At 43.1% G+C, this 12734-nt stretch overlaps 1 protein-coding gene and 1 long non-coding RNA gene across 3 annotated transcripts in view; one reads left to right on the top strand and one right to left on the bottom strand.

Moving 5' to 3' along the window:
* The window catches only part of RAPGEF5 (Rap guanine nucleotide exchange factor 5), a 225293-nt gene that overhangs the window by 147398 nt on the left and 65161 nt on the right, over window positions 1-12734 (top strand). For both annotated transcript variants that reach the window (XM_019443577.2, XM_019443578.2), the window contains 2 exons: window positions 4561-4688; window positions 5134-5222. In XM_019443577.2, the coding sequence (XP_019299122.1) occupies window positions 4561-4688; window positions 5134-5222 (217 nt within the window). The remainder of the gene's footprint in view (window positions 1-4560; window positions 4689-5133; window positions 5223-12734) is intronic.
* Window positions 1-12734, bottom strand: part of LOC128775522 (uncharacterized) — a 48902-nt gene that overhangs the window by 19360 nt on the left and 16808 nt on the right. Inside the window, exon 2 of the long non-coding RNA XR_008420245.1 lies at window positions 5020-5194. This is a non-coding gene — a long non-coding RNA (uncharacterized LOC128775522). The remainder of the gene's footprint in view (window positions 1-5019; window positions 5195-12734) is intronic.

The raw sequence follows: 12734 nt of genomic DNA, 5'->3' as shown, positions 1-12734 counted from the left end.
AGCATCTTCTAACGCTTGTCTGTGTCCTCTAGCTAGAGACCACCAGGGACACACCTGTAGGCAGACAAGCTGGGTTTGTTGCTTGTTGCCGAGGTGGAGATCTCACACCAGGGGGAGCTGTGGGGTAGCTCAGTGTGAAGGGGGGAGGGGGGTTAGGGGTTAGGAGAAAGGACTCCTACTAGGACTTGGGTTTGTGTCCACTGATTTGGGGGAGGGTTTAAAGAAGCAAGGCTTCACAGTCAGGAAATGGGGTAACTCTCTAACTGGATATCTTTAGTCTTATCTACAGGGAAGGCAGACTAGAGCAAAACTAAGGTGGTAATTGGAAAAGAAACAGCAGTTGCTCATTATCTGGGCTTCCCCCCCCCCCCCCCCCCCCCCCGCCCCGGCTTGGCCAACATTCATGCTTTGTCTGCGCTCAGATGTGTGTACCCTGTGGCCTTGTGTTTGTTCCATCACAGTCACAGAGTGGCCTTGTCTGATGTCGATTTTCTGCATAGTCACTGATGCTCACAGGAGAACCCCAAGTTGAACTGTGAGTGCCAGGCCAGCTCCCGAATATTGGGGGCTGCTTTTCTCTCTCTCAGTCTTTACCACTCTGAACTGCTCCACTTTACATATTTGCCTCCTTGATCAAAACTGCCACCTGCTTCCTCACCCACCACCTCCCTGCTCCCTTAGCTCTCTGGGGACTTATCCTCAGCCCCTCCATGTTTTCTCAGTTTATCAGCTCCTTTCCCTGGCCAGACAGATACTATGTGGTGATGAACTGCATTCATGGTATGCTGACCAGCACCCCAAATCCCTTCTCTTGTCACCTCCTGTTGTTTTGTTGGCCAGCACATTCTTCAGGTGTGCCCCATCATTGGCTGTTCCCCTCTGTTTTTGAGTACTTCAGCAGAAAGGCACATGACCATAAACATGTGCTTCTACCCCTAATGGTCTACAAAGCTGCCTGACAACCCTCTTTTTCATAACTTGTTTTCCCCCTGTTGTCTGTCCTGCTGTCTCCCATGTTTTCACCAAGTTTAGCCTGAACCCCCTCCTTCCAGAAGACAATCTCAGTTCCCACTCTGCTAAGAAGATAGATGTCATCTCGTATGCTCTACTTTGACTTCCTTCTTTTCCCTACTTTATTTTTTTCTAAGTCTCCATCCATGCTTCTTCCCTTGAACTTCTCTGAGGGGAAGAAATGCCAATCCTCTTATAGCCTAACCCCACCACTGTGTTCCTGATCTTGTCCCCTCTTTCCCGTATCCCCCTCCTTGCTTCCTTCCCCAGCCACACAGCCTCTGCAATCTGACCCCCTCCCTTTATAATTCAGTTCCCAGGAAGTGTTCTTTCATGTGTGTGTTTGTGTGTGTGTGTGTGTGTGTGTGTGTGTACATACGTGTACCTCCTCCCTGTTCACTCACACCTTAACACTTTCTTCTCACCCCTGGACCAAACTGATCTTGTCATCTCTTTTTCTTAGACATATCTTTGTAAACTTTACAGCAACAGACCACCTTTTTTCTTGAGTCTCTTGAGACCATGCCCTACAGATTCTTGGGCTCATCTTGGTTTTACTTCTTCATAATCTCTACAACTAGCTTTCCTCAAGACTCTGACCCTCTACCTCTTCCCCTACGTTCTGTGTTTTTTTCTTCCCCTAGCCCCATCTTTATAGTTCCCTTTTTTCCTTTTCTCCCTTCACAATCTCATCCACTCCCAAAACTTGAATAAATCACAAATTTGTCTCTGCCCTTGACCTCTACCAGAAGCCTGGTTCATTATTTCTAAGTATCCACCTGCTAAGTATCTATAGCATGATGTATTATCAGTTCTGAAACATCACTTATCTGAAACTAGATTCACCAGTCGCACCAGAACCCATTTCTCTCTGCATTTTTGTCTCATTTCATGGCATTCCCATTCCCTGTCACCCAGAGTCATCTTTGACTATCACCCCATGTATTCTATCTTTGTGTGTTCTTGTATTTGGCCTCATCTTAGGGTGCTTACAAAGTTACAGTTACGTTGTTAGGGAGCCTGTTAACTTGTTAGTTAAGAGGAAGGGACTTGGCTTACTCATCTCTGCCTCCCACTCGGTATCCAGCCCACTGCCTTGTCCGTAGGAGACCCTCTATTTGTTGAATGACTGACTATAAATTAACCATTTTAATACTTTACATACACTTGACCAACTATTTGTCATTGATCAATTTCCCATCATTAGACCTTCCAAATACTTTTATCCTTGACCAAGCAAGCACCAGAAGGAAGTTTCATCCTCAGAACCTCAATCATGGTACTTCTGCTCTTTTTCAGGAAGAGCAATTAGGTAAGAGTGCATGGGTCACGAGGCATTAATAGTCTCTTCTTTTTTGAAAGCCAGATATAATGCATAGGATTTTTATGTTTTCATGGCAATTTTAGATAACTTACATCTCCCTTTATACATCGATTTTTCTGCTTTTTCCTTTATTTTTTAACAGGTTTTCAAAATGGAAGCTATCACTATGACATAAGATGCTCTTGATAGTACATCAATATGATTCAGCTATTTCCCTGCCCAGCAGAGTGTGGCTGCTCTGTGCACAGCCCTGTAATACATATTAGTTACACAGACATTAGAGAAGCCCTTCCCATCCATATGTATGTGCGGGACCCATGGAAGTTAATAATGCCATATATCACGTGCATGTAGAATGTAAAATGTACTTCAGAATGACAGCAGGCTCATATAAAATGAATATTGGCTTACGATGAGAGGAAAACCAGGGAAAGATTTTTGTCCTTTCAGATCTACTGTTGAGTGAATTATTTGTTTCCTTGTCTCAGTATCTCAGACCCATATTGTGCCTTTTTTTTTTCTCTTTTTGGTCAATATATGCCCCTCTCTCCAGCCACCTTATTTCACTTCAACTACATGGATAACAAAAGAACCCCTTTGGAGAAATGAAAGATAGCAATTACACATTGGTATTCATGTTACAGGAGTCACACTGCCATCCTCAGGGAGTTTAACAATGAATATCCAACATTAATTGCCACAGTAACTGAGCGTCTGACCTTGCTGAAATGTAATACACCAGTTTTACATAGTAAAATTATTTGCCGCAAAAAGATATTTTTAATTATCATAAAATGTTTACAGTGACCCGTATTTTTTTATTTTTGTCTCTACATTTTCTTGGGAATCAGGACATCAACAGTTGAAACCATAATTTTATCAATGATTTGGTTGACACTTAAGGCAAGATAAGTGCCTTCGTATCCTTATGAAAGGTGAATAAAATACATTGACATCCCTGTTAGATCTATGGCGCTGATTAATAAAGTATAGCGGACTTAGTACATTTTACCCATTGGGGAAAATTTTGTTTTTAATGTTTGCACCTAATTTTAGGTTGGATTTTCTGCCAGTGGCAGAAACATGGTAGGAACTCTGGGGCAAGTTTCCCTTTTGAAAGAGGTGACATCATTTTTAAGGTGAAGCCTACTTACTATCAACTTTTCTTGCTTGAATCTTTTGCTCAAATCCTCAGAAATACAGAAGCTAGGTTTTCTGACATGCATTTTACAGTTCTTTTTTTCCTGGACTACCTTCCCCTTGCTGGGTGTCACACACTGGGAGAATTTCACACTATGTACTCTGGAAGTGTTCATCCCTCAGGGTCGGGCTCTACACTGCTGGGTCAGCAGTGAGCCGGACTCCAACAGAGAGCCGCGTCAGCGGGCCATGCAGGCTCTGGGCTGTGGAAGCTGTGTGTGCAGAAATGAGTGATTGTTCAGCCTTCTCTCCTTTTTAAAAGGGACTGAGGTGAAGAAAGTCAGTGCACTCACCCATGACATGCGAATTTCAGCCTAGATGAGATTTTAACTAGAGATCCATTTTTGCTTGTATTCCGGCAAAACTGGTACATGATAAATTTGAAGACCATCTTATGTCGGGGGGGGGGGGGATGAATGAAATGATAGAATGGGCAGTTTTTTGCCCACCTTTTAAAGTAAGGCTGTGATGTAAATGAATATAGTATGTGTTCACTATAACTACTAAATAGGGCTTGCTCATTGTTTTAGTGTTTAAATGATTTATGACTTGCCAGTTTTAATATGGCGAATGTTTAATAAGCATTGACAAGACAAAAGAGAAGACACGTGCAATTAATATGTTGTGTTTTTCTGAAACTTTGAACTTTGGATTCCTTAATTCAAATCATTCAGGTAGTTTTAAAAGTGAACTCTCTGAATCCAAGCCCCACTTTATTTACTTTTTCCCTTTTCCTTTACAGTATCTATGTCTCCCAAATGCTTTATGTGTCCATAGAACTTGAACCTGGACACTCTACCATTAGAGGGAGATTCCTGAGCAGACTTCTCTTTTTTACAGAATCTTTAAAGAAATCATGGTGGAAAGCAACTTGAGAAAACCCAGCTTCAGTTTACTCCTGTTTTTTCTAGGGTGGGGGTGGGGGGTTGTTTTGTTCTGTTTGTGTTTTGGGTTGTTTTTTTTTTTTTGTCTGTGTAATTTTCTCTCTCTTTTTCCTCCCATCCATCGCTCCATCCCCAAACAAGCTGGATGAGGAAGTGGCCACGGTCCAGGTGAAGGAGCAGGAGAGGAACGTCCTGGTGCTGAAGAAGGTGCAGTGCTGTGGCCCAGCCCCCCTGGCCGGCGGCAGCGGCAGCGCGGAGAGTGATTGGAGGTGAGTTCGCACCGCGGCACGCGCTCCTGTTTCCTCGGCCCTGCCTGCCTCCCCTTCTCTCGCTCCATCTCACTCGCTCCCGCTGCCTCCCGTCCCTCCCTCCCTCTTTTCTCTCCGCCTCTCGAGCGTTCTAGCTGACTGCAGAGCTCTTGGCAGCCAGATGGACTCAGTTCCCAGCGAAAGGACGGAGATGGCAAGATCTTTTAGCTCTTAGGGGATGCCTTTGTTAGTAGTCGTTCACAATGGGCAGCTCCCGGCTGAGGGTCTTTGACCCTCATCTAGAGAGGAAGGAATCCGCAGCGCTCTCAGACCGAGAGCTGCCCTTGCCTACCTTCGATGTGCCTTATTTCAAATACATTGACGAGGAGGATGAGGACGATGAATGGAGCAGCCGCTCGCAGTCTTCCACCGAGGATGACTCCGTGGACTCTCTGCTCTCTGACAGATACGTGGTCGTGTCCGGGACCCCCGAGAAGATTTTGGAGCACCTTTTGAATGACTTGCACCTGGAAGAAGTCCAGGACAAAGAAACAGGTAAGGGGGGGGGGGGTGTCTCCAGCTTCCAGACTCACAGCTGCGGCTGCCCTTGTCAATATCCTTAGGGGCAAGGCTCCCACTGTAGCCTAAATCAGCATGGGCAGAAACAACATATGCTTTGTGCGCCTCCCCCCTTGGCCTCGTGCTGTTTTGTTTCAATCCAGTAAATGGACACATGTAGATCCAAGCAGCTGCCTGGGAAGTCGCTGTACAAAGAAAACGGTAAGAAGGCAGATGTTCTTGTGTCTTTGGCAATTTTTACCGAATCTCACCTAAAGGCAGTTGGCAAGAGGCCAGCATCTTAATAGCCAGTGTTCCTTGGGAAGAAATACAAGCGACAAGCATTCACCTGGCCTGTGGGAAGTGCTGAGCTGAGGGGAGCAGCCTCCCTGCAGAAACGTCAACAATTAATGCAACTACTCAGCAACTATAAGCCTCGCAGCAACTTCTGCCTTTTTCCAGGTGATTTACAAACTGCTCAGAGCAAGCCCTGCTGTGCAGAATACCATCCTCATAGCTTGGCAGACCAGAAACTATAATTCACTGAAGGCTTATTGATCAGACTTCTTGTCCTTTCTCTTTAATCTGGGAGCAAAATACCCATTTAGCTTTGTCACCCTTGCATTTTGGGAAACACTATCATTGCATTTACAAAATAACCTAACCATGCTTCCTTTATCACCAAAGGGCAAGTACGTACTTCTTTTAACCAAAATTCTCTTAACGAATTTGTAAATTGTTCCAGCATGGAACATTATTCCGATGAATAGGCCTCTGTCTATAACTTGATCTCCTGACTAAAATGCACTTTTTGCTGTTATCACAGCACTTGTGATACGCACAGTGTACAGTATACTGACTGCATCAATAAAAAGTGTTTGTAGGTTGAATTCCTGCAGGGTAACACCTTAGGTTTTTCCCTTGTAGGAAAGATTGTGAAATGACAGCGTAGGTGGGAGCAAGTTTCCTTAGGTCCCAGTAGTTTTGTTTTGTTTTGTTTTTTTTCTCTTCTCCTTTTGTCCGAACCTGATGTCTGGCTCTAAATTGCATTGTGAAGGACATTACAAGAAACAAAGTTGTGTGAAATGTGTAAGTGAGTTAAAAACAAGAAAAGGAAAATGACCTAATCTCCTATCCTACAGTAATGTTACACTTTGATCTCAGTATTCAAATAGACACTTTATTTTGCATATGTTTGGCAGGGGGTGGGGGGATCACTAGTTGTCATTTCTACACAGGCTGAAAGAGAAACATTCTCATGGCATTTGCTGGCATTTGTTTTTGCATGTCTATTGATTGATATTTTGTGCATTTGATCACTATTCCCATGTTCTATATATAGCAGATACAATCATCGTGGAACTGGGCATAATTTTCCATGTACTGATTACCATACTGGTTTACACAGGTGGTTTGGACTAGGTTATAGGAAATAATCTGCAAAAGGACACCTTTCAATGTGGATACATATTTGGGGAGATTGAATGCTTGCTTCTTTTTAATAGTACCCACAGTTCTCTATAATGTGAGAATTTGTGTCTAGGTTATATTAGTAAGTGTAAAAATTATTTACAAATTTTTTTTAGTTTATTTATTTTTGAGAGAGTGAGACAGAGTGCAGGCAGGGGAGGGGCAGAGAGAGAGGGAGACACAGAATCCCAAGCAGGCTTCAGACTCTGAGCTGTCAGCACAGAGCCCGACGCGGGGCTTGAACCCACGGACCGCGAGATCATGACCTGAGCCGAAGTGGGATGCTTAACTGACTGAGCCACCCAGGCTCCCCGATAAGTGTAGAAATTATTACAGCCAGTGTTAGTCCTAATTTGATTTCCTTTTTCTTTCTTTCTAATCCCCATTGGGTTTTTGAGAAAGACGGCCTAGGTGGCAACTAACAAGTTCCCACTGTTTAACACTGGGAATGAGAAATCACTCTGATTACTAATGCTAGGAGTTGGCCACTGCTGGAAATGATGTTGTGCGTGGTGTCTAGTGACTGTTATACCAACACTGGGGTCAAATGTGTCACTTTAGCCGTGTGCTCAGCAAAGCAAAGCAAAGCAAAGCAAAGAGGACCAGAGCTCAGTGGCTTGTCCTAAGCCAGGCAAGAAGACACCTGTCAAGGTCAGCCTCTCCTCATTTTTACTCATTTCCTCAGAGTTTTCAGAGGATGCATGAGACTTCAGATTGTTGTAGTGACACTTGAAGAAAGCATAGTAGCAACTTTTCCTCCAATTCAAGGAGAACTTTATGAAAATGAAAAGTCAAACCTATGAGATTGATGGGTGTGTAATAGGGAGGCCTAAGTGAAGTCCCATGTGGTTCTTCAAAACTTCACATACAGCACTTGGAGAAAATACAACAGAAAAGCCATCATGTGGTTTTTGTTGCTAAAATGAAAAAGTATCATATATATATATATAAATAAAATAAATTTCGTGGGCAAATTGAGGAATAGTGGTTGTTAGTTTGTTCTAGTTTGAATACTAAATGAATCTCATATTTAAAGTAACCGAGGCCTCTTGTTACCAACAGAGGTGAATTTTAGTTATTTTGGCCAGGCTGGCAACCCTTATTATAAAAGGCCTATGTGTGCAAGAGCCTAATAGCATCGTATAAACATATGGAAGACAGATGGAGGAAAATGAGAAGGGGCTGCAATAAAAGTATACAGCAGCGTTTTTATGTTCTTGAGCACCCCTTTTAGAGAGAGGGAGCCATATGGGGCCAGCTGGGGCCATATGGTGGTCGTCCACATGGCCTCGATGGCAATGAGGAGGAAAGGGCATGTGGGAGGACGTAAGTGCTCCTGGAGACTGGGATGAGTCTGTTCTGGGTTCTTACATTCCTGTACCCACCAGAGGTTGGGGAAAATAATGGTGCAAGAGATGTAATTTCCCCTCCCTCTGCCACAAAAGTTACTTGGTTGTGAAAATGTAAGTGCAAGGCCCAATAAAAGACCTTCTGCACTCACAGAGGAGCAGTTGAAGTGATTACTAATTGATGTTAACGTGCAAGTGGAAAAACGTTGACTTAATTGAACGGAATAGGAAAGAGAATGGCAGAGCTGTTGACCTAATGTATTCCTGTTGTTACCTGAGTCCAGAATAGAAAACAATATATAGTGTTCTATCACCGTATGAATGAAGTCAAACTGAGTTTTAAAAGCAAAAATAATGTCAGAGATGCTTTTTTAAAAGCAGCCTACTAATGATTTCCCTAAATGGTTAGTTCCACACAACGCATAGCATGTGTGTTTTCTCATAATCCCCTCTATGTGTGCCTTTCCTCCCTTATAGAACTAGGCATAAGGGCTCTTTGCACGATTAGCTGTAGAATGAAGAATGAATGAATGAATGAATGAATGATTCTTCATTGTTTCAGATGGAAAAACCGGCCACTGGATATCTATTTCTGAACATGGAAAGTGACAGAAGCAGCTTTCAAAGATTACCTTTTCTGTCAAGGTTCAGGTTCTGACTTAAACATTTGGAATGACAGGGAAAAATCAAGCAGCTCTGTCTTTCATCTTCCCAGAGGGTAGACATCACTGAGCATTCTCAGCCCAGGACAATTACAAAGCGGGCAAGGAGAAAGAAAAACAAGGAATTGTGAGTAGAGGCTGGAGGGATAGAAGAGCGAGTCCTCCCACCCCCTCCACCCCCCAGCCAGCCCTGGTCTGTAAGGTCTACAGGGTTCCTGCTCCTAGTTAACTCTTTGCCCTCCCTGGAAAGGATACAATATGTTTTGTTTAGGGATGCTACTGTTGGGAATAATGACTTCTGGTTCAAAGTAGGGGGGAAATTATGTATTGGATGGATTACATCAAGAAAAACCTTCTTATTGATTTTTCTTTCTGAATCTGCATTATGACAAATCTACCTCAGGGAGAACACAAGGGGAAATACATTATTTGCTCCCCTCTTTTTTTTCCATTTCCTTATTCTTTATGCGTCCTTTTGAAGCAAACGCACTCAAGGTTACAGGTTTTTAAGAAAAGCGAACAGAGAATAGGATGGTTGGGACCAGCTCAATCCTTTTAGGCTTGACCTGCTTTCTTCAGAGTGTGGCTGGTTTGGTTACTTGACAAGTAACTCACATAGTCTGTGGTCGCATACTCGGTGTGCAAATGCCTACTTTTGCCTCAGTGTTGGTGCTATGCTTTCAGCAGCACCTAGGAGGTTGAGCACATCATTGAGGAACTGAGTCCCTTATCTTTGTAGTGAGGCAACAATGAAAGTACCTGGCTTATATTTAGGGGTGTCTCACTCCATCAATAGAGTCCAGAAGTTAATCTGCATTGCCAGCTTAATGGCTTTTTTTAGGGCAATGCACTGGTAGAACCTTCAGGAAAGCTAGGACAGGCACTTCATTTTTTATTAACTCTTTTAATCTTCTTCCTGGCTAGCACCAAGCCTGTCATAAGCACTTGATGCACATTTCTTGGGAAGAAAAATTAAGAATGCCTTTCTCCCGGTCATTGGAAAGAGAGAAGATAATTTAGGTGAACTTCTTCCTTGATTCCCTTACCTTTTAGGATTTCTGGAAAGATTTTTGTTACTTCTGTGCCAGGCTGCCTCTGAGAAGAAGAAGACAGTATTAACTGTGAAGCATAGCTTTTGCAGAACTAAAACTTGTTGAGACTAGGCATAGAAAATTCTTAGATGGTGGTACACCTGGGTCCCACCCCAGCGATTCTGATTCAGTAGGCCTGAGATGGGACCTAAGCTTTACTGGCTTTAAAAGCTCCCCAAGTGATGCTGATATGCAGCCAGATAGGAGAGCCACGGAAATAGAACATTGACCTTGTCTCATTACCACCCCACCCCCAGCAGCTTTTTAAGATTTATTCCAAGTTTCTAATAGTTTCAAATATATATTTGCCTCGGAGTGAGGGGCATCATTTCCCCTCTCCTCCACTTCCCCTCTACTCTCCAACCCCTCTTCGGGGCTTTATGTCCACTGGTCAGCCTCATGTCCACTGGTCCCTGTCCCTGAGCCTCTGCAGCCTAAGAATTTCACAATTTACAAACCTACCCGATTGGTCCATCCACTGAAATGATGTTTTTAAAAAAGGAAAAAAATCGGGGGAGACGGAGGTCCTGGACACACAGCTGTTTATTCGACTTCTCAGTGTTTGGAATGAGGAGGTGATGATAGAGTGAACCAAACCCACTTGGATTTTTGGCAGGATTCTGTCACACCATAAAAATCCCTGGGTGGCCCTTATGTCTCACAGCCAAGATGCTTACTTCTGCAAGAAATAGTGTTTTTAGGAAGGAGGAAAACTCTGCACATGGCAGAGTAGAAAGGGTACTAAACTGAGATTCTGAAGTCTGGAGTCCCCCCCCAGATCTGGGCTCCTGAGACCTTGAGCAAACCATACAAAAGATGATCTTTGAGATATCTTTCATCACTAAAACACCTTCACTCAAAAGGATCTAATCAACATCTTTCCAAATGTCACAGAACCATAGAATTCCAGATCTGGAGGAGAGACCCTAGAATTCATGCAGACAGTTCCGGAAGCTTGTGGTCACTTTACGCTGAAATCACTATCACTTACCCATTGTACAAGGATGTTAGCTATTTAGTCTACCTTCATATTCTATTATTGCTGCCTGTCTTTGGACTCAAAGCAGTTAGAATGTTGATGGGGGAGGAAGCTTGGAACCCATGCTCAGTGGCCATACCTGGTGGTGATTTATGTGTGTTTGTGTATAACCTTGCTCAGTGGGAAACTTTTTAAGTTCCTTTGAGAATTTATATACTATAACATTTCCAAAGAATGGCTTTGATTTATCACCTACTAGTAAAATCCATTTATAGAATTTTATTACCAAGCCATCTTGGGATATTCAGAAATAGTCTGTTGCCAAGGAAAAGTGGCAGTTTTGCCCCAGTGGTGAAATACACTACATCCTATCTTTTATACTAGCCATCCCCATAATTTACTTTTAACTTTATACACTAATTCTGTGATAAAATATAACCGTGCATTTTTAATTACTCAATTTCTGTATGCCCATGAATGAATACCTTAGGAATAATTAATTCCTTCATTTTGCAAATATCTTTAACTTCTTTATGTCCTAGATGTGGGGGATGCAGTTGTAAACAAACTCCTTACCTTCATGGGGTTTATATTCCAGTGGGAGGATTCAGACAAAAAAGCAAATAGGAAAATGGTGGATATTAAATGTTAACCAGTATCATTACAGGCACTATTTTAGGATCACTATATCCGCATGTCTTTAAAAATAAGCTAGAGGAAATTTTGATGTATTTAAAGTATTTTAGAGAATTAACATGAAACGATTGGTTATTTTCAACAAAGTTCAGAACCAAAGGACATAGACTTAATTGAAGAAAAAGGAGAAAGGAAGACATTTGAGGGGTGCCTGGGTGGCTCAGTCTGTTGAGGGTCTGACTCTTGGCTCGGGTCATGATCTCACGGTTCCTGAGTTCGAGCCACACATCCGGCTTGGTGCTGTCAGGCTGTCAATGCAGAGCCCTCTTTGGATCCTTTGTCTCCCTGTCTCCCTTCCCCTCCCCAACGGTGCGTGCACGAGCTCTCTTGTTGTCTCAAAAATAAACATTAATAAAAAAGAAGAAGATGGGGGCACCTGGGTGGCTCAGTCGGTTAAGCATCCGACTTCAGCTCAGGTCATGATCTCGCGGTCCGTGAGTTCGAGCCCCAGAGCCTGGAGCCTGCCTCCGATTCTGTGTCTCCCTCTCTCTCTGCCCCTTCCCCGTTCATGCTCTGTCTCTCTCTGTCTCAAAAATAAACAAACGTTAAAAAGAAAAAAATTAAAAAAAAAAAAAGAAGAAGATGGGGTACCTGGGTGGCTCAGCCAGTTGGGTGACTGACTTCGGCTCAGGTCATGATCTCACGGTCCATGGGTTTGAACCCCACATCAGTCTGTGTGCCGAAAGCTCGGAGCCTGGAGCCTGCTTCCGATTCTCTGTCTCCCTCTCTCTCTCTGCCCCTCCCCTGCTCATGCTCTGTCTCTAGCTCTCAAAAATAAAGATTAAAAAAGAAAGAAAGAAAGAAATTTGAAATAGGTATAGGTGTCCCCAGATGGTAGTAGCTGGAACTAGAAGCCGTAGAATCTGCATCCACGGAAATGTTTGATACCATCTTTTAACATCTTCACCTGTGAAAATAACTTTCTCATAGACATATAACTAGATAGGTTGCCATTTGAGGTCTTTTTCAGCTTTATGAAACTGCCACATTTAAATATGAGGTTAATTTTGTTTGCATACATGCTTTAATAAAAAAGTCAACAGCAGAATAAACTCATTAGCACCAACTCCAGCCCCCGTGGGTATGCCTGAGATGCTGAGCATCGCTGCTCAGTGAAGGCTTACTTTGCCAGATAAAGCCAAGGCTTGAGATAGCTATCCACAGTTACCATGAAAATCCCCAAAGTGCTGTTGAGACAAAGCTGGAGGTAAAAGTGTTCATGGGAAAATATAGTTTCTGCTCTGCTGTATACTCTGTACTGT

This window comes from Panthera pardus, unplaced genomic scaffold, assembly GCF_024362965.1.
Source record: "Panthera pardus isolate Hobbes unplaced genomic scaffold, ASM2436296v1 HiC_scaffold_8, whole genome shotgun sequence".
In the NCBI taxonomy this organism is placed as follows: Eukaryota; Metazoa; Chordata; class Mammalia; order Carnivora; family Felidae; genus Panthera; species Panthera pardus.
Note: the sequence above shows the minus strand (reverse complement) of the source record. Positions and strands in the feature narration are given on the sequence as shown.